At 41.6% G+C, this 25,811-nt stretch overlaps 1 protein-coding gene across 3 annotated transcripts in view; it reads left to right on the top strand.

Annotated features, from left to right (window-relative positions):
* Positions 1-1,220: 1,220 nt before the first annotated feature.
* LPGAT1 (lysophosphatidylglycerol acyltransferase 1) overlaps positions 1,221-25,811 on the top strand; it is a 59,533-nt gene continuing 34,942 nt past the window's right edge. Inside the window, exons 1-3 of one of the 3 annotated variants that reach the window (XM_057365095.1) lie at positions 1,221-1,259; positions 1,546-1,702; positions 2,135-2,402. In XM_057365095.1, the coding sequence (XP_057221078.1) occupies positions 2,165-2,402 (238 nt within the window). In that variant the 5' untranslated portion in view covers positions 1,221-1,259; positions 1,546-1,702; positions 2,135-2,164. Of the gene's footprint in view, positions 1,260-1,459; positions 1,703-2,134; positions 2,403-3,436; positions 3,480-25,811 lie in introns of those variants that run through there. The other 2 variants (XM_057365094.1, XM_057365097.1) reach the window with 2 other exon arrangements.

Below are 25,811 nucleotides of genomic sequence, written 5' to 3'. Positions count from 1 at the left end.
GAGGCAAAAATCCTCACCCTGGAGTGGTTTTGTAAAGCTGCAGGTTCTGTGGATGGGGCTGTAAAGTCCCTCCCCTCAGCTACTTTTGTGCTGGGATCAGGTGTCTCTGTAGGTTGGACACCATCATGGAGTTATTTTGGACATAGATAATGATGTTTGTGGCTCTTAGGAAGGGATGAGAGAAAGAAGAAAACTGGAGAAGTTAATCTATAAAAAGCATGCACAAGGGACTTACAACTACAAGGACAAGACAAAATGCACTGTCTCTGTCTGGGGCTGAAGGGTCTTTCTGGTGGTGCTGAAGGAACCTGTGGCAATGTTCTCTTCTACCTCCCCACTTACCCAACTTTAACCAAAAAAAACAAGGGTGAGGTGGAGTCGTGGGGCCAAGCTATGCTGCTGCCTGGTCWCAGGATCAACAAGCATCATTGAGACTAACTCCAGGCCCAGTACAGGACCATCCCAGAGTCACAGCATGTGCCTGCGAGCCTAGTCCAAACACTTCTTGAGCTCTGTCAGGCTGGTRCTGTGACCAATTCCCTGGGGAACCTACTCCAGTGCTCAGCCACCCTCTGGGTGAAGAACCTTTTCCTAACAACCACCTTAAACCTCCCCTGACACAACTTCAGGCCATTCCCTCGCTCGTTCCGGTCTCTCCCGGCCCGGCTGCAGGACGGGTGCAGAAGCCCTGGGGGACAGAAAGGCGTGTGTCCCACGGGCCGGGCCGGGATGCGCTCTGCGGGGGCGGCTTTGCCCGGGGCTGCTGTCCCTGTGCATATCCGTGTGTGTGAGCGGGAGGGTGCGGGGGGCTGATGTCCATATGTGAGTGAGCGGGGAGCTGCTGTCCCTGTGTGTGTGAGCGGGAGGGTGCGGGAGGCTGCTGTCCCTGCGTGTGTCCGTGTGTGTGAGCGGGAGGGTGCGGGGGGCTGCTGTCCCTGCGTGTGTCCGTGTGTGTGAGCGGGAGGGTGCGGGAGGCTGCTGTCCCTGCGTGTGTCCGTGTGTGTGAGCGGGGGGCTGCTGTCTCTGCGTGTGTCCGTGTGTGTGAGCGGGAGGGTGCGGGGGGCTGCTGTCCCTGTGTGTGTCCCAGTGTGTGTGAGCGAGGGGCTGCTGTCCCTGTGTGTGTGAGCGGGGGGCGGTGCTCACTGCAGCGCCAGCCCCGCTGTCGGGCGGTCACGGCGGACGCGGCGGGGGCGGGGAGCGCGGCCCCAGCGCCCGGCATGAACCCGCGTCGGGGGCTCGCAGGCGGCGGCGGGGCCAAGGTACGAACCCCCGCCCCCGGCAGGTGCAGAGTCCTCCCCCCCGCCCGCGGCGCCGCCTGCCCTTGCGGGGCCGGGGCTCGGCTCCGTCCCACCCGCGGAGCGCCGAGCCGAGCCGGCGGGGAGGGGAAGGGTAAGGGAGGGGAAGGGAGGGGAAAGCGAAGCGTGCCAGGCCCGGCCGCGGGCGCGGGAGAACCGAGGTGAACCCGCGGTCTGCGCCTGCCCGCCCGGCCCGGCGCTCCCGCCTCCCCCGCGCTCACGCCGCCCGCCCCCCTCTCCCCCTCCGCAGGGAGCCGCAGGGCGAGCAGCGCTGCCGCGGCCGGGCCAGCCACCTCCGGGTCCATGAGCCGCCGCCAGCCGGGACCGCCGCCAGCCGGGACCGCCGCCGCCGGGCCCAGCTCCCTCAGCCCCGCCGCTTCCGCCGCCGCTCCGCCGCCCCGCCGGAGGTGAGTCCCGCGGCCGGGCCGCCGCCGCCGGCTCCTTTCCCTTCCCTTCCCGCCCCGCGGGCCCCGGCTCCTGTCAGCCGCGCCGGGGCGGGGGAGAGGCCGCCGGCAGCCGCCGTAGCGCCCGCCGCCGTTTTGGGGAGGGAGAGATGGAAGGCGGCCGGGACCACGCGTGTGTGCCCCGCCGGGAGTGCGGGCTGGGGTCCCCCGGAGGCCGGGGAGCGAGGCGGTGCCGACCGGAGGATCGCGCAGCAGCCTCCGTGCCCCAGCGGGGCGAGGGTCGCCGCCCGCCCCGGTGACTCACGGCGGAGGCGGGCGCGGGCCGGGGAACAGCCGAGCCTCGCCCCCTCGGGAGCTCTACTTGTGCCTCCTTGTTTTCCCTGTCTCCGCTCGGACAGCGCTACCTGTGCCACCTTGTTTTCCCTCTGCCCACAGGACGGTCCCGCGCCCTCCGCTGTGAAGAGCATGGCCGTGACTCTAGAGCAGGCCCAGCGGGTGGGCTATACCTGCCTGAAAGCACTCCTCAGGTTCGCTTTTATGGTCGCCAATAACCTGGTTGCTATTCCGTCCTACGTCTTGTATTTAATTGTGCTGCAACCTCTCCGAATATTGGATAGTAAAAGCTTCTGGTATATCGAAGGAGTGTTATTTAAATGGCTTTTAGCTATGGTGGCTTCCTGGGGCTGGTGGGCAGGATACACAGGTAAGAATGTCTTATTAATTTAAAACGTACTAATATGTTAAAAGACTGTTTTCATATGGGGATGCAAAGGGGAATATATGAATGTAGCAGATACGCGGGATTTTTTTTTTCAGGTGTCATACACAGATGTGTTTCTGGGTTGAGATGCTGTGTGCTGAAACATTCTTTAAATCATAGCTAAAAATTTAGTATGTTTTAAGTGTTTCACAATCGGTATGTTGTCCTAGTAAAATAAGAAATGTGACTTTTCCTTAGTATCTCTTTATTTTAGTGTTACACGAAAAGATACATCTCTTCAAGAGAGAGTTGATTTGTACTGTGCATGTAGCTGGTAGAACTAAACTTTTCTTCTATTAAGTCTGTGCATCTCTAAATCATTTCCCCTTAGAAATATCAGGAGACAAGGCTAAGAAGTCTGACACGAAGTTCATGTCAGAAGAGTAGGTCTTCTATTCCTTGCGACAGTGACTGTCTTTTCTGCCGTCTCAGAACGGAGGGAAACCGAGGGAACCTCTTTCATTCAAGCAGYGATACGCAGTATTTCTCAACTGTATGACTCTTCATTTACTGTTAGCAGAGCTAATTACAGTATCTATAGGGTTTTCCCTCTGCATGCTTGCTTTGTCGTTATTATTGAAGCTCTTTCTCATGTAGTATTCATAGGCTTATCAAGGTGATGGACGGAACTGAAATATGAAGGAAGGCTCTGCTCTTGTCCTCGAATGCACTGATTTTCATCCTGGCTACTGCACTTTGTGCAGGAAAACAGCCATCARTTCTTTGTATGTGCTTTGTAAAGGGAAGAAATTAATCTACTGACTGCAAAATATGAGCAGCCCTCCTAAAATTCTTTCCCTCTCTTCTGCCCAGGCTGCATCTGCAGGTCTTGTGAGAAAAACAAGGAATGGCATCAAACAGCTCTGGAGTCTGGTCAGACTCCTGATTAGTCAGAAAGTCAGTGTTGACCCAGACGGAGTCTTGTTAGGCAACGAGTGCTGAAGCCTCTGTGCCAGTGTGCCTTTTGGTACCCTGTCTTGTGCCTTTCTGAGATGCACAAAGTTTCTATGGATACTCTAGGTGAGCTTCCCGTTTTTAAGGAGATGGTGGCAGCAGCAGCAGCAAGCTGGATTCTGATCTGTCGGGCTAGAACTGTCGCAACGTTGCACTGCTTCAAAACTGCCTTGCCTGGTGCAGCTCAAGCTTATCCAGATATGCTGTTTTAAAACCTTTTTATATGTTTGTATTTGCTCATTAAAAGAAGTCCACATAGTGTTTGCAGTGGCAGGTACACTTGTAAAAGTCTGCTTTATGTCTTAAAGCACAGAGGCCTTCCAGAAGGAAGGGTTGACTTACAAGGCGTTGTGTGTGTTATTAATTGGAAATGGGAAAGTTTATGGACGTAACGGTGATGTTAAAGTCATACAGCAAATGACCCYGAGGATTCACTGTGTATACTGAACGTGCTGGTTAAAATTCATTGTCCCGTGACAATTTGTGAAAGCCATTTCCTCAGGGTGGTTTTACTGCTGACTGCAGAACTGTGTGGTTTCTTTTGGCTATTGCTTGGAAGGTGGTCTCAGCATGATCTGCATATCCTAGAGTCTTCCTGAAGCATCTGTTGGTGTTGCTGATGTATCTTGACAATTTGAAATAATTTGTTTTACAGTCTTGAAATGTCATACTATGTKTGTTTGAAGTATTTACAAACTGCTATGCAGAAGTGTTTTATGGGATGGTGTACCGGTAAGGAGGCCCTTTTTGCTTTTCACTATGAAGCATGGCTTTTGGGGAGGATTTTAAGCAAATGCTTGCATCAAATTTTAGTTTAAATGCATTTTATTTGATGTGAAGGCGTTAACATGTTTTATACTGAAAGCTATGAATTCGCAAGAACAGCTTATTTCTTTGTCTTTTCTTTAACCTCATCAGTACTCACCACCACATGCAGAACAAACCTGGAAAGTATTCTGGCTTCAGTATATGTAGGCAGGGTAATCTATGCATCTTTTTTTCAGATGAATAGATTTATAAAAGACTGCCGCTAGGTCCCCTGTTTTTTATAGAGTATAACRTAACTAACTCAGAACTGAAATACTGTTTTATTAGAGTTAGTGTCCAAGACTTGCAGTGGTGCATCTGAAAGAGACATTGYTCTGGAGTTCTGTTTTAAATTTCAAAAAAACTAAGTCAAAGGTAGGCTTCARTATGTTCTGTCTTTGCAAAAGTAAACATAGAATAGTAGGTATGCATGGGTTCATTGCAAAGACTAAAGATGTTTCTTTTGAGTAGCAGAGTAGTCGTGAGGGTTTTTTTTGTTGGCTCTTCTTTAAGAGGGTAACCAGGTAAATGAGTTTACTTGTCTTTTAAGTGGAGGGAGGGGTCTGCTTCAGTTGTGGTGAAATGTGTTTTAGTTCTTTAGTTTATTTATTTTTTTCCCTTTCTAAACTTGGGTTATCTCTTAGGTAAGAAGTGACATAAATAATTTGTAAATAGGGACYTAAATGCAGAACGCAGCCTGCAAAATAGATTCAGGGCAGACTTTTTTTGCTCCATAATTTGTGTGTACATGTAGGAGAAAGCTCAACACCAAATGAAGAAAATATGGTGAGTGCTAACTTAGCCTTCTGGGCTTTGCTGCTGTTTCATAGTTGTTGGTATATTTTACTGAATATAGCTGGAAGAGCTGAGGAAAAACTCATGAATTACACCTGCCCTTCCCTTCCTTGTCCCTGTCTAAACCTGTTTTTTTTTTTTTTTGTTAAGATTAAGAGGATTTATTACAGAAATTACCTGATGTGTATCTATATCAGTGGCTCTAATCTGCGCTTTTTGATAAATGTGTTTCTGTTTGCAGAAACACTTGATATTACGTAAAGAGATAGCATATGACTGGASAAGCAAAATGAAGAAAGGCATGGGAAGAGAAATTGTAAAGGTCAYGGTCCTCTCCCTAGTCTTTTTCATCTTAAGATGCAAGTATGAGAGAGAACTGGTGCATAATTGGTTTGCTTTGATTTTTAAAGGGCAGAGTATGATAAATATCTCTGTTGTTCTCTTGAGCTCCACAGTGTTTCTTATGAAAATGAAAACTCAGTATCTTTTTGTGAAGTGTTCAGACAGTCTAGCAATGTTATTTTTATATGGTTTCAGAAAGGCCTTCTTGTAACTCTTCTAAATCTCCTTTTTTAAGGCTTWTTGTTTAAATGTATTGCTCTTGTAGGAGCTGTTCAGTCAGGGCACTTGGGAGTCTGTGTATCAGCGTGATTTGAAAGGCACCTTTGAATAATACTTCTAAATATTTTCCCGCATTTGTTGGAAGACGCATTCTAAAAAAAGCAAACTCGAGAGTGCTTGATCCTTTGTTGACAAGTACCTTTTCCCCCTGTATTATAATTTGTCATTTAATATGTGAGTATGCCAGATAGCAGTAAGTAGTGCGGTAGATGGGAAAGGAGATGGAGCATATCTGTGGTGGAGGATTTCTGATGACCTTTTGCTCACCTACAAAACTAGTTTTAAAGAAACCATCTTACAGATTTGATCTTTGGTCAAGCATTGCAGGCAAGCGTAATATCCCTGTACCTAATCAAATCAGCAAAGCTAGACTGCTAGAGAGAAGCTTGCTTTGCTTCATTACACACTGACAAACTGTTTTGTTGCCTCTCCTGCTGTCTAAGTGCAGGAGTCGCTATGAGCCTGGTGTAGTGTTGTTGCAGTATTGCAATTAGGAGTCTCTAGGACAGCAGAGTAATTCAGGTTGCTGATGTTCTGCTCCGCTCTGCTCCACGCAGCTCGGTCCCATTGTAGGGAGCGGTGCTTGTGCCCAGCCTGCGCCTCTGGCTGCGAATKGGGAGGAGCTGGCAGAGGGTGTCCTCTTTCTGCAGCAATCATTAGCTCTTCTGTCAAAGCACCAGGGGAGAGCAGCCGTGGGCTCTACAGGCTGTGTGTGCACTTGGGGAGGGGGTTTCTTCAGAGCTGTGGCTGGAATGKTTCATACTCCCGCAGCGAAGAGGACACCTTGACAAAACCTTGTGTTTCAGCCTCTCAGCACACACAGAGTCTTGTAGTAATATTGGATAGATCRGTGGGCTGTGGGCAGATGGAAGACAGTAATACACCTGTTACCACACACAAAAACTCTTAGTGCTGTGAGTATGCTTGCTTGTGTAATGGTGCAGTGCATAATTAAAAGTGAAGTAATCTTATGGTCAGCCAAAATGGTGACTAATTTTAAACAGTGTCTGTAAGAATTGTCAGGTTTTATCAAGTGAGGAGAAWCTCTCTTTCCTCCTCTGTTGTTCAGCCAAGTAAAGAAAAACTCAAGTTGAGATTTTGAGTCTTAATTGTCTTCCTCTCCTCCCAAGTGAGTTTATTTTCATTGGCTGATTTATATATGGCATTAAGATGTGACCACTCCATAATTTTTTCAGCATACTTTTTTTCCTTCTAATGCAATATCTTACTGCTGTTTTATCAGTCAACAGCCTCAATTGTTCTATTCTTCTAAGAATGCAAATATTTTTGTTTTCCAGAGCTGTAAAAGATCCAGGTGGAGTTGCTGTGACAACACTTCCTCAGTGCAGACAACACTTGCTGTCTGCACTGCTTCTCATGACAAGTTGGCCCCTCTCCTTGGGCAGGAAGTGCAGCAGAAGCTGAAGGACAGCAGATGAGATAAAGTAAATTTTTTGTCCCAAATAAGGCAGGCAGTGTTATTTCAGGAGACCTATCTATGCCTCTAACCCTGCCATTGGTTCTACCTTCCTCAGTTCCTCCACTGTCGTTTTTCACTGGCAGTATTTTGGTTTTGGGTCTGGTCACTACTATGAGGAYTGGGCAGGGAAACAGCTTCTGTTTTTGAGGTCAGGCAGTGTGTGAAAGGAGAAGGAAAATTGTTCTTGTTAACGTTTCCTTAGAATATGCAGAAATAGCTGGTGTGACTCAGTAGATTTGGGTAGCAACATACCACATGTAAACTTTTAGTTTGTGCGGTGGGTCTGTTGGGTTTCCAGGCCATCTCTGACTGATACCAAGCTTTCCCTGGTGTGTAGGTTATGCTGAGATCAAGCAGGAATCTTTGAATTCATCTTGCTGCTTGTAAGAGGAAGTCTGTGTGTAACTTTTGAACTGTCTCGATAAGAAAAGGTCAGAGTTGAAGGAGTTGGGGACATGGGAGCTGTTTCCACCCTGGCCTCAGAGCAAAGGCCCATTGCAGTTTTGCATAAGAGGAGGGAAGGTKTTTAGTGAGCTTAGTGTCAACCTCTTTGTGCATGTGCTGTGTGTGTAAAGAGTGCTATACATTTACCATTGTCCTTTCGTAACAACATGAGAAATCACATCAGGAAATGCCCATTTCTCCTTTTGGGGACGTGGGTTACAGTTACTATACTTCTTAGTAGGTCAGCTAATGTCAGCAAATGTAATCTAATATGTCAAAAGCAGTAGAGTTTATAATTTATTTTTCTATTGTATCATTTCACTGTAAAGGGCGTTCCAAAAGATTCGATAATGAAATACTCTCTGAGTTTTATTTTCAGAAAGCTGCTGCCTCCTGACACAAAACTTAAGAGCAAAACCATGCACTATTGTTTTTGTTATTTGTTGCTATTTAAGTACTTTTAAAATTTTTGTTTATTTGGGAAGGGGGGGTGTTTAGAGCAGGTTAGTCTCAGCTCCTGTTTCACCTACTCTGGATAATTCAAAAGCTATTGCAAGCATATCGAAGCATAGTAAAGATGAAATTATTGATGAATACCTATACAGAAAGGTATAGGATTCTATACTTCTAAGTCCAGCAATGGCTGTGGGATGCTTCTAAATTACCTCATTGCCAACAGCCAAAAGAAAACAAAAGTTTTAGGAATTCTGGGTTCTATTCCTCCTTATGGCTGTGTTTGCTATTTTTATCATGTGTTTTTATCTCTCTTAGTTCTTCTGGGCTTTTCTTTTTAACATACCTATTCACATTAGTCTTCTTACTTCTCCCTTCATTACTGAAAGGATGTGACTAAGAATACCTGAGAGGTGTGTCTCTGCTCTCTTTACCTTTTCCTGTTTTCCTTGATGGTAGGCTTTTAGGAACCATGTGAAAAATAATTACAGAAAAACTTGTGTCCAGCTCTGATTTGGACAAGCAAAATGCTAGGGAGTTAAAKTCTTTGTCTACAAATTCTTTGCAGTGAAATTTTCTTTCCACTTGAGCAGTATCATCATGTGTATTGGAATGTGGCCGAGATGATGCCTTTGTGCCAAAGATGCAATTTCTCATTTCATGTAACTGTTCTAAAGCATAGAAGTTTTAGAGATTTTCAAGAAAGTTGGGTAAAACAATTGAACATTTAGTGTGGAGAATAAAATTTTTGTTCTCTAACATTTTGTTTGGGGAAGTTACTTTTTTAGAATGAGACTCAAACAGATGAACAGAATACAGCACTTTCCCTTTTTCTGTCATGTGTCATGTGTGTGAGAGGGACGGAGAAGTCTTGCCAAAGGTTAGTTTGGCAAGGTTTTAAGGTGCTGAAAAATGGAAGAGTTGTGCAACCTTAATTAGACAGGGTAGTTCGTAAATCCTCTATGGAATATAATCTTAGTGGTGTAACTTTGCAGTGTGAACKGAGGTAAAATACAGCTCCAAGGTATGTAATCTGCTTGTGTTTGTTGCAGTGGGATGTAAACACTGGTGCTGAAGATGACATGTCAGATGCAGGATTGCGTAGGCATGGAATTGCACTGCTCTTACAGCCRGCTCAGTTCTTGCAGCCGGATAATAGTCCAGCACTTACTGAAATAAATAAGGCTAATATGTTTGCTTTCCCAAAAATGTTCCATGACACCAGTGCAGGATCCTGTATATGAGGCTGTTCTGTGTTTTTTCCTCACCCCCCACCAAGCATTTCAAGCAGGGAGTGCCACAGAAGAAAGCTGTCCCAGCCTTTCAGACCCGTCCTACCACCATTGCTGCATTTTTTTTTTGGCCAAATATGTAATGATTGTGTGGTGATCTGGATCACAGCTGGCCCTGGCCCATGCTAAAACTACCCACCCCTTTATTTGCCGGGTGACTTAGAGAACACAGTCCCTAACCCAGTTCATTTTGTGGGTGTGGTGCAAGAAGATAGGTACAAGCAGCAAGAAAAAAGAGGAAGTAAATGCATCTTTCGGTGACAGTACCAGCTTTAGTGTATTTTTGAACTACTGCTTATGGCCCCAATTCAAGAGAGGAGTCCTGTGCAGGATAGGCTTTAGTATGTGAATAAAATGTCACTGAAGTAGACATTGTCTTATTTTCTTACTATTTTCTTAACTGGTTAATGTTGTTTAGACTAGAAAAGTGCTTTCTGCCAAATTCTTTTAGAGAAGAAAACTAARCTTGGGGTGAGAACAAAGGACTGGKATCAACTGAAAMCTAGTTGAGAAAGAAATAAGAAKACTAGGATTCTGGTGCAAGYTCAGCAGTGGGGTTCCTCTGAAATTTTGTATGTGAACTTTTTGGATTTATCAGCTACAGAGACGGTTGTAGAGAACTTCCAAAGTACTTAAGCTGCATGAATAGCCAACAAAATGCAGAATTTGTTTAGTGTTGAACAATATAAAGTAATAAACATTTAAGTAAAGTAGCAGTTTAGAAAAGAAATTAAAATCATTATGGAGAGCTTAGGGAAAGTTTTGTCTCAATGCGCAACTATACTTTGTTATAAAATATGTAAAGAGTGGGATGGAGAATAATACTAAAAAAAATCAGTTTCACCTTCACAGTTCAGTAGTTTTGTCYTAGTTGTTCTAAAGCTATTGAAGAATTAAGACCTCTCTAAGAGAGTCATCAGCCTCATTCATGCAGACTGAAATCAAACCAGAACCATTTCACTCACAGCTGAACTCAAAGTAGAATCAAATTGGACAACTCAGTGATTCTGTTTCCTGGGCAGAATAGACTCAATCTCCTTGAGTCTCTGTAAAGAAGAAGGACAGTTTGAATGTCTCCATTGAAAGGTAGAACATTGCAAGTCTTTAGGATCTAATAAGACAGTAATGCCTGGAGGTTTAATTTGGTTAATTTTTTTCCTAAATACTTCCATTATGCCTTTTCACAAATGCTTTACCAGATAATGCCAATGATGTTACTTCTTTCGATTCATGCAACATAACCTGAAAGTTCTCATTTAAATGTAACAGTTCTAAAGGGTAAGAAATTGTCTCTATTTAAGGAGTTTAATAGTTCATGGCTTGGAGACTCACCTCAGTTTTGTAATTTAAGTAAAGCAGGAGAGGAAAGATTAATAGCTTTATTACTGCTTCTCACTTATGTGAATCTAAAAATAGAAATGGTGTTCTCAGAGCAAGGGGCAGAGCTGCTGCTGTTYGGGAGGACATGGGTTTGGGAAAGCTGACTTTAGGACAGTGGCATGAGTGCTTGTGGATTTGGGGTTTTTTTTTTTTGGTGTCAAAAGGGAGGACTTAGTCTGACTGTTCTTAAAATTTAGTTTAATTTGTTTTCTAGCATCCCGTAGTTACAAGCATGTGGAGTTTCTGTGGAAGTCCATTGTGTCTGTGTTTGCTTGCCAGACCTGGGGGAGGAACAAAACCCATCAATATTAAGAACACATACTTTTGGTTAATTTAAGCATCAGTTGTGTTTGAGTGTGGTGTTTAGGGTGGGCCATCAAACACCATTTTAATCTAATTTTGTAGACTTGAATATTTATTACCCATGTAGATAAATGTGACCATGTTTTAAGTATAGTTTCTTGATGAGATTAAACTACTTGTTTAACAGCTATTCTTTCTCTCACCTCTCCCACACTTCTGATTTGCTTCTTTGCAAATCTATCTGCAGTTGACCAGATGGTTCGGGTTTGAGGCATAGTTGTGTTCTCATGAGTTTTGTGAAAATTGACAGCTGAGCGGAGGAGACAGACCCGAGTTTGTGCCTCAGCTGAGGATAGTGCAGGCAGACTCAGCCATTGTATGTCTTGTTTGACATCTGCTGCTTGTTCAAACAGTGCATCAGTGATTTAGGATTTGCMATAGTGCCAGCATAACGTGTTCATCCTGTTGGGGAGAAGGAGGTTAGACAACAAGTTTTTGGGAAATCAGCATTTGTTACTTCTGCTTCTGAAGCAACGCATTAACCTGGCRGTGGCAGATGGTGCTGGAAGCAGCATCCTTTCCTGTAGTATTTAGTACACCTTGCTTATCACAGCCTTTTAGAGCCAAAAGGCATATGCAGAAAATTGTTTAGTCTTCACGTTAGGAAAAAGGCTAAGTGGTAAAAGAACTTAATATATTAAGGTTTTAATACCTTCTACTCTATATTAAACAGAAGTTCGTTACCTCTTGAGAAGAGGTCTGGAAGGACATCAACCAGACTGAAACTCCATCCTGATTTTGGCTAGGATGGTGTTAATCTTCCTCTTAAAAATCAACAAACTCTCAAGAAAGAACAGTGATGCTCAGATTACTGTGGGCAGGTCAGAGTCAAAAAATCACTTGTGAATCTGTCCCAGGAATGTGTAGAAACATGAAGGTCAAGGCATATTTTTAGTATATTTGGGAAAACCTGGGAGAGAGCAATGGTGTGGGTTGTAAGCTGCATGAAAGTCTGTGAAGAAGTGTTCTGTACCATTGTGCAGCACTTGTGAAGGCATCACGTTAGAAGTGTGGCCTCTTGAGTTTTGTACCTGAACCTGTCCTATTTTGATACGCATAAATATATATAGATGGCCTGGCAGATCTCCAACTCTGGTAACTGCCAGCTTGCTTTCCAAATGCATTCTTCTTTCTTACCCATTTTTATTTCCTGTGGTTGTCTCTGGCATATGATTCAGTTGTTGCTCCTGTCAACAGTGCTACTTGGAAATAAATATAACTGTAGCCTGTGTATACATTCATACAGAATGAAGGGCCTGTGAAGTTCAGTTTACATTGGTAAAAGTGCTTCCAGATGCAGGCATGGTTGATATAAATGTCTCTTGCACCTCTTGCATGGAGTGGATGATGTGAAAATGAACATATTTTTTGTATTTCGAACTCTTCTCTTTGTATTATCAAACCTAATACTTTGGTTTTCTGACTTAGTAACAGAGGAAGAGAATGTGACAGCACCAAGGTCCTTGCCCAGGTAATTCTATTGTCTTGATGAACACTTCTTGAAACGCTCAAGATCATTTGATTCCTATCTTGGGCTTCTGGAGTCTGACAAGATTTCTGCAGGCTGGAGGAGCACTTTTGTTCCTCCTCTGTATCAAAGGGAGAAGATACTGAAACATTCTTTTTTTTTTTCCTTTATTGCTTACATTCTCTGCATTTAACATCCTTCTGAACTTCAAAAGCTAAAATGGAGAGCTATGTTTGTGTAACCATGGGTGGTATCACTGTGTGTCACTGTAGGAAGGCAAAGGGTTATTTGGGTGGCTGCTGTGGGAAGGAACCATAGCAGGCCTCCTCCCTTCTATTCCAGTGCCATTACCACTCTTTCCTGATAGTTTGCAAAAACCATGTGATAAATCTGAGTGTCTGGTCACTCACTGGGTTTGATCTGAGGCAGTTTCTTTGAATGAAGTATGGAGGATTTGGTTGGATAGGTAGAAATCCATGTTTGAACTCTATTGACCAAAGCTCTTACTCTGTGGGAGTGCTAGACTTCTGTAGCCTGAATAATTCTTTCTTTTTTTTTCTTTTTGTTTGAAGTTTGTTTTTTTTCTTTTTGTCTGAAGAACAAGTCGTTTGTAAGACTTTTGGCAAGAGCTTCAGGAGTAGAGTAAGCCAAGGCACTTTTGCAGCCACAGATCATAATAAGTTGCATTTGAARTGCTTACAGTGCCTATTGCTACCCACAGACTTACAAGTATTCATATTAATCACTTAATTGAAAAGTAGAAGTTTGAGAATCATCATATCTTCTTTCATTTGTGGCACCCTTCTATATTTGAAATAGAGAAGCCCATTTCCACAGTCTCTTTCACAACTCTGTTGTTCAAACCCTTTATGGGTGCTCTCYAGAGAAACTGCTCTACAGACTGTTTTTAATTGAAGTACTCTGAAGTCTGTTCTTTTTCCTTTTTTGTTCCCCAGCATTTTTCTGCTGTCATTTTTGCTGTTTGTTCCAAATCTATAGAATTCTTTTTTTGGGCTGTGATTCCTTTTTTTTTTTTTTTTTTTAATTTGAGGAGTGAGAAGAGGGAGAAGGAGAAGCCTCAATTACTATCATCCCAGCAACATATTTCACTGTTTGAGCATGGATATTTAGTTGAAAGATGCATTGAATATTGGTTTGTTCACCAAGCATGAAGGATAGATATATTGGAATAATCCACTCAGAGTGTTTGAGTAAATTTGTTTCTGTAGAGTCTGACCATTTTATGTTAGTAGAAAGTACTACTGAAATTCCAAGTAGTGACTGTTGGCTGCAAATCCAAGGTACTTCTTGCAGTTGTCAGCAAGTGTAAGAGGATTACTTGTTTTGTAATAGTACCAGATGCTAGAGAGCTAAACTTTTTTTAAAATTAGGAACAGTAAAGTTTCTGATGCTGCTTTGAGCTACATCAGCGATACAATGAGAGAGGCCGTTTTTTTTTTTCCTGCTACTTACTTACTTTGTGATAGACTTAGTGTGCCATTAAAGGTATTACTCCTGATTTGATGATGGCCTATTACTCTCCTGAAACCTGGCCACATACTTAATTCCTAAAAGTCACTGAACTGGTATAGAATAACCTGGGGCATATTTAATAAGAGGTTTTGTTCTCTTGAATCATTTGTTGTGTCATACCAGCAAAAGTAATATTTAAGTTCCTGGCTAGAATTGCTGTCATACACATTTTAGCATGGTTTTCAAACTTACTGTGGCCTCTTGTTTTAATAATGGGATTTGCAWAAACAGAGCCATAAAACTAAATATAGGAATTTGCTATTTTATTTATTTGCATTATTAACTTCTAATTGGTTTATTATTAAATTATTTCATTAAATTTGGGGTAACTGAACATCATTTTCCCTCGACGTTTATAAAATTTGTTATTTGGAAAGTATTAACCGGGTATCTACCAAGTCCATGGGACAGTGTTTTCACACTTCTTGTTCATGTTTATAACTTCCTTGTTGTAAAGACTGTTATTTTTAGCATGGATGAGAAGTTCTTTAAAGTCCTTGAAACCTAATGGTGTAAACATTTGAGACTTCTCTTAGAAGCTTTATCCTTTCTTGCATCTATATTGAGTTATTTTTTGATTCTTTGCAGGCCTTTTGCTTTTAAGTGTCCCCCTTCACACAGGAATTTGAGAATGGGCAGTGCCTGGGTGTATTCTGTGCTAAATGGCCCTGCTCTCCCACTGGACCAGGAGGATGGCTCAGAGGTGTGTCAGTGGAGAAGAGAGTAATGCTGCAGCTGTTGATTAGTAACCAGTTTTATGGCTTGAGGATACTGATTTTCTGATTATGCTACATCTGCATTCTGGGTGTTCTTATGATCAGGCACTCAGTTGTTTTTTTCTGTCCAGACTTGACTAAGTTGAAAAGGTTTAAATGGTCAATGTCGTTCAAGTGGAGACAAGTTCCTCAGTTCTGAGGTCAGTGTAAGGAGACAACAAATAAATGCTCAGAAGGGCCTTTTGCCTTGCCCATGTAGGCTATTTAACCAAGGTAATCAATCTAAAAGTAAAGGGTTTTCCAAATACATCTGGCACTACTTTTTTTGTGGTGATTATTTGTACTGGACAATGAGCTGGGCTGAAAAACATGAGCTGTCTAACAAGACATCATCATGTCTTGTGAATGCAAACTCTCACTTGGGGTTTTAGGCAAGTTCCACATCTCATTTAAAATAAAAGCAGTGTTCGCTCACTGCTAGTCCTGTTTTCTGGTTCCTGTATTTAATAAAGTTTTCTGGTTCCTGTATTTCATAAAGTTCAAGGCACTTCAGAGAAATTCATGGGTACCAGAAAACCCTTCATGAGTTACCTAACTACTATGTAGGAGCACTGGGATAGCTGTTTTATCAGTTTCTTAAGAGAAATTGCTTTCTCTCTTCCTGCAATCCAGTGACAGTTTTCTGCATTCTGCACACCTTTTGCCTCAAAGAGCCGCTTCTGTAGTGCACTGCAAAGTTTGTGGTCCGTGATCCCACTTGCAGTGAAAAATGTGAATGAGACTTACAACTAGTGTATTTTCATTGCTGGCCACCCTCTCCAGTCCCTCATGCAGTATATAATAACTGAATTTGGCTGATTCCTCTGCTGTTTCCAGAAAGGCTTGATACTGCATGGCCTTGGGATATTTGTTGGAAAATTGCTGCATATGTCATGTCATCTCTGCAGCTGTGTTTTTTGGGAAAAACATCTGAAAAGCTTCAAGAAGCCCTGGTTTCCTTGTTACTACATTGGAAGCTTGCCATCTGAAAATCTTAAAAGGAGAGGAAATGGCTGTCTCTTCCTAGGCAGGTTCATTGCTATATGCCACGAGTGACTTGCTCTTTAAAGCCCTACTTTCAAATGGGCTATCTGGGGAATCTAGATTAAGTGAGAGCAGAATTTTCTGTGTGACTGGAACTGTAGCTTTTGAAATACCTCACCTTTTTTTCCCTGAAGAGTAAACCAGAAACTTTTGCAGAACTTTTTAGTGATAGAGCTTTCTCCCTGTTCAGTAACAATAACAATTTTGTGCAGTCTTTATTAGGAATTGATTTTAAGCAGCTCAACAATTATCAGTGAATATACTTAGAAATTTCTGTAATAAATTACTTCAAGTCTTTTGCATTGCTGCCCAGAAAAAAACAGGAGTCAAATCTGACCCCTTCAAAAGCAGGAACATGTAGTGTCGATTTCGTCCACCTGTTTACCTGTGATAATAGATGATTCTTATTGTTTTGTTGGTTTTTTTTACCAGTAGTTTTTTACCAATGGTCAGCCGTCAGACTCTACTTGTGTCTTACTTTCTTATTGAAACAGCATTACAGATTTTCTCCAAATACTTATTTAAAGCCTTGAATTCACTTTACAGGTACATTATTTTTCAGTGAATCTTTGTTCAGTTTCTCCATTATTTATATTATTTTGGACTACACAGTGCAGACCCTATTCCTGTCATATAAAGAAGAAAATTTGATCCCTAACAGAGTCCTGCAGTGTGCACCTCTGCAGAAGCATCTGAACAGTTGAGGGAGCTGGGAGTGTTGTGTTCCTGTATGGTGGCTGGTTAATTATTGGTTTTGGCCAGCTTGCACTAGGCTGACTAGTTTGCATCAGGATTYTTAGAGTGAACAGCTGAGGCTGCGAAGCAGGTTTCAGCCTTTCCCCCCACTTTGAAAGTTCTCTATCTGGAGGAAACAGGCTTGCAATTTCACAAGTCATTTGTTCTGCGTAGACCATAATGGGATTTTTCACACGGTTGGTTTGGATATACTGTTTTTTGGTGTTGATGACACAATTTGAAATGTATCCCTTTACTGAACACAGGCTGAAAACCTGTGGCTGTTTTCTGGGCATTTTCTCCGCTGGAACCTGACTGGGTTTTGTGTGACTCCTTTTGTCCTGGATCTATTAGGTTTTTAAGGCTATATGCTGTGCTAGCTGTGCTTTTTGAGCCACCTTAACARTTGAGGCAAGCAAAGTACCTTATGAATGGGTCTTTCTGGCATCACGGGGAATTTCACATCTGGAAAATGTGACTCAGAAGGAAACTGTAGTAATGGTATTGTAGTTTGTGATACTGCCTCTGGGTAATTTCTGCTGTCTAGTCAGTTGATTCTGCAAAGACAGCTGGGGTTATTGCTAGGATGCAGTATTTTAACTGTAACAGAGGCTTTGCTTTCAGACTGCTCTCTTTGGGAGAAAATACCTTCTTCGACTTGCTTTTTCCAAGCAAATCCAAAGCCCACTAAAAATCAAGCAGCTGTCACCCTGTGCCTGACTAAGTAGTGGCTCTGTAGTCTCTGTGACACATGGCTACAACAATTTTATATCAAGTATGTTTATCTTTCTCTTGTACWTAGGCTTAAAAAAAAAGAAGAGTGGAGAGGTTGCATGTTTTTAGCATGTTCTAAATATGTTCTTTAAAAGAACAAAGCTCTACACTTGCTGTTCTCTAAAGACCACAACACGCCTAAGTTTGTTTCGAAAAGAAATTCACAGCAATTTCGAAGGTAACCTGGGTGACTCGTACTGGTTATGCTTTTCTTGTTGGGCCAACCAGACTTGCCCAGCAGGTCTTCCAGTGTAGCAAACCACAATTCTGTAAGGATTCATCCTGATTCAGCTGGTGCTTGCTTCCCCATCATGCCATCTTCTGATAGCCCTGATTGTGCTGGCTTGCCCCTTCTGTTGAAGTGGCTCTCTTCTGCTTCTCAGGTATAAGAGAAACTTGGGTAACTATTTCAGATAAATACCTTGGATAAAGATAAAGGAAATAATTGAGGCCTCCCCATTTTACATGTTGGGTTTTTTTGTTTATTTATTATTACTCTAAGTTTTATGTTTAAGTAGGTGTCAGTAGCTATATCAGAGCATTCAGTAGTAATTTGAATATCTTGGTGTTTCAGTAACTTAAAGTAGCTCAGTTTCAATGTAGCTGCYTCCTTGTGTTGTGTTTGTTGTGCAACAAAACAGTCTCAACAGAAGAACTTACTTTGCTATAGTATAGCTAAAGATATAAATATCTAAAGGAATATCTTCAGATAGAAGATGCCAACACTTTATAGCAGTGAGCACAATGGCTTTTTCTGGCTAAAATGTACTGTTGCCTCAAGCTTCTGGTGTTAGTCCCGCTTTTTTTATGTGAATTTGATGATCCCAGATTAATCATACTCTGCTTCTTTCATATTAAGGTTTGAMCTACCCTTCAGGTTTATGTCTTTGCTGCAGTTCTGCAGCAGTTAAGATAGAAAAACCTTGCCAGTTTGTATTTGCAGCACGTGCTTTGTGATTGTAAAGGCTGTTCTTTCTCATGCTGCAGAATGAAGTTGTGGATAATTTCTTGTAGTTGAACATATCCACTGAAAGAGAATTCTATTAATACTGTGTTTTTCCTCCTGGTATCAGGCTGTCAGAATTGTTTAGATTGGAAAGGACTTGTGAGGGTCATATAGCTGAACCCCCTGCTCAAAGCAAGGTCAGTTAGAGCAGGTTGCACAGGTTCATGTCCTGTCAGGGTTTGAATAGCTCCAAGGATGGACATTTCACAACCTCATTGTGCAACCTGGAAACACACTGTAGTAAAAAGGTTTGGTTGGTTTTTTTTTTTCCTTTTGTTGAAGTGGGATATCCTATATTTTTATTTGCCCCTATTACCTCTCAACCTGTCCCTGGATACTGCAGGGAAGAGTCTAGCTAAATCATCTCACCTCTCTCTGTGCTCCTGTCAGGTACTAGCAMATGGGTATGATTTTCCCCCTTAAACCTCTTCTCCAGACTGAACAATCCCAACTTCCTCAGCCTCTCCTCATATGAAAGCTGCTCTGGTCCCTTAATCATTTCAGTGGCCCTTTGTTGGACTGTTGTGGTTTAACCCCAGCCATCCACCAAGTCCCACACAGCTGCTTGGTCACTCCTGCACCAGCAGGATCCAGGGGAGAATCGAAAGTGCAGAAGTGAGAAAACCCATGGCTTGAAGCAAAGGCAGTTTAATAGGGAAAGCAAAAGCTGGGCCCATAAGCAAAGCAAAATAAGGAAGTCTTCCACCACTTCCCCATGTTCAGCCATCCCTGGGAAAGCAGGGCTCCATCACAGACTGTTCAACTGGGAAGAAGAASCCCATTACTCCAAACATCCCACTTCTTCTCTCTTTCCCCCTCTTTATATACTGAGCATGAWCTYATATGGTATTTTCTGACTTCAGTCCAGGAAGGAACAAGTTCTCTAGCTCCTGCAGCAGATGGGTATTTTTTATAAGATACTGGTAGTTTTTAAAGGGAAAATAAAGACAAAAGCACCATAGCACTTTCATTCTTGCCTGTTGGTGTTTGCTGAGTCAGACCCTGTTTATCAGCTCTGTTCCTGTTAGTGGTTCAGCTGTAGTGATGGGGCAGATGACTATGGGTAAAGTACTGTAGCAACCTGCTGGGTTCAAAATATTAAAAATACAGAGCCTCAGCCAACTGTTATTTGCTTGAAAGGGTGATAAGGGTAACAATAATAGGAAGCTTTGTATTTGTAGCAAATTTTCCTTACCCAGCTGCATTGGTATGTTTTTTTACCAGAGRAAACCAACACGCTTTCCTCCTTTCTTGCTCCTCAGTAGTACTTAACCTTTTACAAGAAATGTGGTTGAAATGTTGTAATGGTGGTGTATTCCAGAATTGTTGCTTTCAAAATAATTTTGCTTTTTAATTCTAGAAAAGCGAGGCTGTTTTGCATAAAGCAGTCCTACAGGAATAGCTTTCTTTGAACTTAGGATATGTTTTGCATTGGAACCATAGTTAAATTACTGTAGTTTCAATGTACAGTTCACTGAAAAGGACTTTTAAGATATCAACTCAGGCAAATTTGATGTTGTACTACGCTCTTGTTAAAAGTAAACATCAGTGTTACTGGTGAAATCTTGAGAGTTTGACTCTTGTATTTTAAAACAACGGCGAAATACTGCGTGGATTCAGTATTAAAAGTCGTGCTTAATTGGTGAGAATCCTTTTTCACTTGTAAAAACCATTCTTGTGGATAAAGAGACTGAAATGTGGGACCCACAGCCTTGTCTGGCAACAGGTCTAGTTAAGCACGTGCTGACCTCTGTAATGGGAGACTGTGGTGTTTCCATCACTGTCTCTTAGTTGTGAATCACAAAGCACGGTCTGGGAAAAATAATTGTTTGTCTTGGTTGTYTCCTGAAAATTTTCTAATCCATGCTCTCTAAGAAGCAATAAAACATCTATGGAACAAAATTCCATGGGACWTTTTTTTAATACGATAGGTCTTGTCCTGTGATTTGTCAAATGAGATTCCTTTCCATGTCAAATTGTCCAGTCATAGTAAGCTGCAAATCTTGTCTTTGCTCTATGGAACAATTTAGCTGAGACCCTTGTATTCAGAATCTCTTTGATGTTTGTTTTATGAAAATATTATTCTTTGATTCTGTTGCTTACAGCATAACAGCTTTTTGTTTAGAAGCTTTTGACCAGGAAAAGGCAAAACTTCATCTTTAGCTTACATACYTTTTTGGTTTAGGGTAATCTTACAGACAATCCTGTAAATTTAGTCTTTATTTCATGTTGGAAATAGACATTTGTGAACATAGGTTGATATTATTTCTTTCCATGCTATAACTAAGAATGACCAAAATGGTACAGGATGTCAGCTTTGCACATAAACTGAAGTGGTGGCAATTAATCTGAAGTGTATTTACTCTTGGYTCAGGTGCCTTTTTAGGACCTTGGTGACAGTGTGCTTCTAACTAGGTGATTTTTTGTAGCATACTTTAAAACTTGTCAGGATAGTTTTCARCTTTTAGGCCTGACCATCTGATTGCAGTATCCGTTAATAACCTTTATRTGTTCTGATGTTTTGTTTCAAAGTATTCTTTAATGGTGAGAAAAAAATGCAAGTGTTTTGCTTCTCCTTCTAGACTTCAAGCAGACTTTTTTTCTTTTCCCTGGCCATTACAACCCCTGCAGTATGTGAAGTATTAGAGCATTAGGATATTAGTTCATGAATGCATTGATGTTCCTCTGGTGGTTAATGTATTTTATCTGTCACTGGGGAGGAATGTGCTGTTCAGCTCTGACTCATGAGCGCGAGGTACTTCAAAAGGATTTCAGCACTCCATCTCCTTCAGTCTTGCAGTTGCTTTTCTAAGAATAGAAGCAGCAAAACAGACAGTGGAGTTCCTTCTCAGCTGCTACAGTTTATTACCGCTGTAGTCATGAAAGCTGACATCAGTGGCAGTCTCCACATCTCACAGTTCCCATTTACCTGGCTATGAAATGTCTGGTACCACTCCTTTGGAGCAGGAGCTACCATATACAGCTGGGCTTCCATTTTGGATAATCAAAACTATCAGCTGTGGGACTTTGGTRCCTCCACATTTTAAGCAGTGTTTTGGGAATGGCATAAAATAACTGAGRCCTCCATAAAATGTGCAGGGGATGTCCTGTGCAAGATGTGTTCTTGTAATACTTAAGATTTATTTGAACTCTTCCTTAAATATCTGCTGTGAACATAGCTTTTGTATTCTGACAGTATCTGTTAACTTTAAAAGTTGYCTCATCATATAAACTTCTTGCCTAATGTAATTTTGAAGAGTTGAAGCTCTTGAAATAGTATTGCCAGTACTTAAGTCCGTGGAAGAAGTTTGCTTCCTTGAAGGTGAGCTAAGGTTTTGCTGATTATTGATTCTCATTCACATATGCGTAAAAGGAGCCCTCTCTTCAGCCACAAGCGTCATGTCTTGTGCCAGTGAATTATAGAACTCAAGTAAACTGTACCCATGAGGTCTTGAATGTGCACTTCAGGAAAATTAAGTCAGTCCTCAAAAGCAGTCATTGCTAGAGCCTATTTCCAAAAGGAACTGATGTGCTTTAGGAAAAACATGGTTCTTGGGTTGGTTAGAAAGGTGTCAGAGCCAGGGCATCTCTGTTGTAATCGTCTCCTGTTTTTAACACCTCCAATTGTTAAATGAAGTAAGAGGGTGGGTTGGCACAGGGAATAAATATTGCAGATGTTAAGGTCCTCTTGTCCACAAAGAAGATTTGACTTTAAACTGCAGAAGGAGAGGATGGAAAATACGAATAAAGTGTAGAGGTGTGCAAAATGAGTTGTAGCAAAAAACCTGAAGATGGTGACTKGGACATCTTAAACCCAGCCTGGGCTTTTTAACATATATTGTAGGAATAACTCCCCCTTTTTGCAGCCTTCCCTTCCTCAGCTGCTGCTCCTACTCTGAGTTTTCTGTTGTAAGTTTCTCTTGATGGAAATAAACTGACCTGCGTTGACAATTTTTTCCTTTCATCATCAGAAAATTCTGGATTGAGTTGTCTGTAGAAGATGCTCCTTTTGTTATCAAAATCTGGTTTTAAACTACATGTTTACAACCTAAAGATATGTATATTGTAATAGCATTGAAATCAACAATACTTCTGTTAGAATGGTTACATTTTTAATAGAAAAAGGATAGTATGTTAAGTGAAGCTGTATGTAATGAGATATRATATTGTATGTATGTTCTTTTTGCTCATTTTCTATGCTGTACTTTTATTCATCATCTATATGTTTTGTTTGTACTTAAAAGCAAGATAGGAAGTTTTCCTTGGCGATATGAATTTTGGAAGGATTGGGTGAGATAGGAGGAGCTATTTTTTTCTTTCCAGTAATATGTCTGATTCTATAYAGGTGTTTTGAAATACCATCTAACCCTAAAATACATGCTTAATAAATGTAAAAGACTAACTATATTGTATTTAACTCAGTCTGTTGTTTGTTTTCCTTTTTGTCACTGTAGGCAGCCARTTCCCAGAGATAAATACCTTTAACCTTTTTGTTAAGGGGAAAGAACATCCTGAGTAGTGTTTAACCTCTGGCATCACTTTTGAGATTTGGTAATGCCAGCTATCAAAGGATCCCTTCTGTAAAGGAGAGACAAATGAGTTGAACGACTGTGCATGGCTGCTCCWGCTGAAACGTGTTTTGACAAGTCATTTGTTAATGACAGTAAAGCTGGATTGCAACTTGCCAGACATAAACGTTGGAGTAAAAGGAGGAATGTTTGAAACATAGAAACCTGGTTGTCAGGCATTAGTCAYTATTGAATACCTAACAATTACATTCTTTCTACTAGAAAGCAGGATGGCTTTTGAGGAAGGCTGTTCCTGAGCAATGCTGTTTATTTGTTGCTAAAGGTTTCCAAGCGATCAGCTAAAGGTGGTTCTGTTCAGTTCTAAGAGTTACCAATCCACAGCTTCTTGGAATGAGTTTTCATGAAATCTTGTGACATGGATGCAAATGGTTGCAAGTGATCAGAAGGGAAARTAAACTAAGGATGGGTCTAAAAAGGCAGGCTCCTTTACTCCAGGGAGGAGTAACCCCATGCACCAGCAGCACAGTCTGGCAGCTGACCTGCTGGAAGGCAGCTTTGCAGAGAATGACCTGGAARTTCTGGTGGACAACAAGCTGTCCATGAGYCAGCCAYGCCCTTSTGCCAAGGMCAGTGRTGTCCTGGGGTGCATTAGGAARAGCATTGCCAGCAGGTCCAGGGAGGTGATCCTGCCCCTCAATTCTGCTCTAGTGAGGCCACATCTGCAATGCTTTGTTCAGTTCTGAGCTCCACAGAGCAAGAGAGAAAGGGAGCTACTGGAGCTGGTCCAGTGGAGGGCTACAAAGATGATGCAGGAACTGGAGCATCTTTCTTTAAGAGGAAAGGATGAGAGAGGTGACTGAGAGGGGACCTCATCAAGCTATTTAGGTATCTGAAGGGAGATGCCACAGGATGGACCAGGCTCTGCTCAGTGGTGCTGAGCCTGACAATAGGACRAGAGGCAATGGGCAAAAACTGAGGCACAGAAGTTCCACCTGAACATGAGGAAGAACTTCTTTACTGTGCAGCAGCTGAACACTGGAACAGGCTGCTCAGAGAGAGTGTGGAATCTGTCTCACTGGAGATATTCAGGAACTGTCTGGATACAATCCTGTGCCACGTACTCTGGGATGACTCTGCTTTAGCAGGGAGGTTGGACCAGATGAGTCACTGTGGCCCTTTCGAGCCTGACAGATTCTATGACTCTGTGGAAAGTTCTGGAATGCAAGTTCTTCTCCAGTTTCTAGAGAAAGTTGTGAATATTGTGTGGACTCAAATCTAAATAGCAAATAAAGGGGATATCCAGATCAGTTACATGTTCACATACACTGTAACTTTTAGGCTATTTATCTAGTTGATTTATGGGTTTGGATTTTTCTGTAGCAGTGATTAGAACACTTAAGGTCACTTGCCTGATCTTGCCTTAAAATGTCAGTCTTTAAAACTCAACACATTTTGAAATAATAGATTAGGACTTCAGTTATTATGTCAAAAAATGTGCCAGTTCTTAGGGCATTGTAGTGAAACTACTGGCTATAACAGAAAAGAGATGGTGAAAATTTCAGAGCATTTTTTATGTTTTAAAATACAGTATGCAAAATGAAGTGGTTAATATTAATGGCTGGGCAGTTGCACAGACCAGTAGACTGCCATTCTTCTAGGTATATTCAAAACCATAAAATAAATATACTGAATTTTTGGTTGGCTAAGTAGTCCTTTGCTCAACCTAGTGACATACTGTAATTAAAGTGCTTGAATATTTATTCATAGCTTCACGTGAATACACACAGTTATATTAARGACATGATTACAAATTAGCCAAGTGTTCTGAGAACTCTCAATAGCTAGTAATGGTTCAGTAAAAATATGGAAAAAAATTTTATACTTTTGGTCTCTTCTTTGAGCTCTGCAAGGATTAGCTCATAAAAAGCTAAGTCTCCAGCTCATTGTATGAAATATTTTCTTGACGTTCTACATCTTGGACTTCTTGTTATGAGAGCAAGATAAATATTTCTATCTTGGGGCTTATATAAGTAAGTATACTTGTCTTCATCCTTTCCTGGAGAAGCCTTGTAATCACAATGCTAAGTCAAAAGTGGAGTCTCTYTTACAGCTTCTCACTGCATTAAAATGATGTCCTGCTCTTTCCTCCCTTTATATTATTTTACTATGTTAAACTGCATTTTTAGCAATCTAACTACTGTCAGGCTGTAGACACAGAACTGGTGTCCCTATAAAATGTGCTCTGGTAATAGAAAGAAGCTGTGGAGGAATATTTGCTAGATCTCAGGCAAAAAAAAAAGTACTTTTTTCAAGCAAATTAAGCTTCTCAAGTTCTCCTCTTCAGTTGTTTTCAAGTGCWTGCTGTTTCTCATGATTTGTACTTTCCAGTAATGAACTTCATTTTAATCCATCGTAAAGTTAGAATAATTTTTGAAGAGTTTCTTTTTAAAGTGTTCTACAATTTAAATTATTAGAATTAAATTGATATGTTCTGGGAAAATATCTTCAGTAAAGAAATGTATTTTTTTAAGCTAAATGATCTAGAAATAAAATAGTTTTATTTGGAAACAATGAGCTACTTGTGAGAAACCTGATTTTGTAGAGACTTGATGTATTTAGTACTTAGTTTTTACTACTTTTAAGTCACAGTTCAGTAAGACTATTGTATATTGGCTGCTTAATAGAAACACTGAAGTAATAATGTCAAAGTTGGTACGTGGTTWATTCACTTCCCTTTAAAATAATTCTCATTTTGTCTTAGTTTCTTGCTGTGTTAGATACTGCCATAGTGAAATATGTGAAATACTTGATAAGGAGGGTGCACAGTCAATTATGACCRCTGTATCCAAACATTTTCCAATTTTCATAGCGTTAGAGAGGACATTGGAGAGAATTTGCACATAGTAAGCAGGAGGGATT

Source organism: Malurus melanocephalus, unplaced genomic scaffold, assembly GCF_030028575.1.
Source record: "Malurus melanocephalus ecotype Western Australia unplaced genomic scaffold, MMel_1.1 scaffold_48, whole genome shotgun sequence".
In the NCBI taxonomy this organism is placed as follows: Eukaryota; Metazoa; Chordata; class Aves; order Passeriformes; family Maluridae; genus Malurus; species Malurus melanocephalus.
Note: the sequence above shows the minus strand (reverse complement) of the source record. Positions and strands in the feature narration are given on the sequence as shown.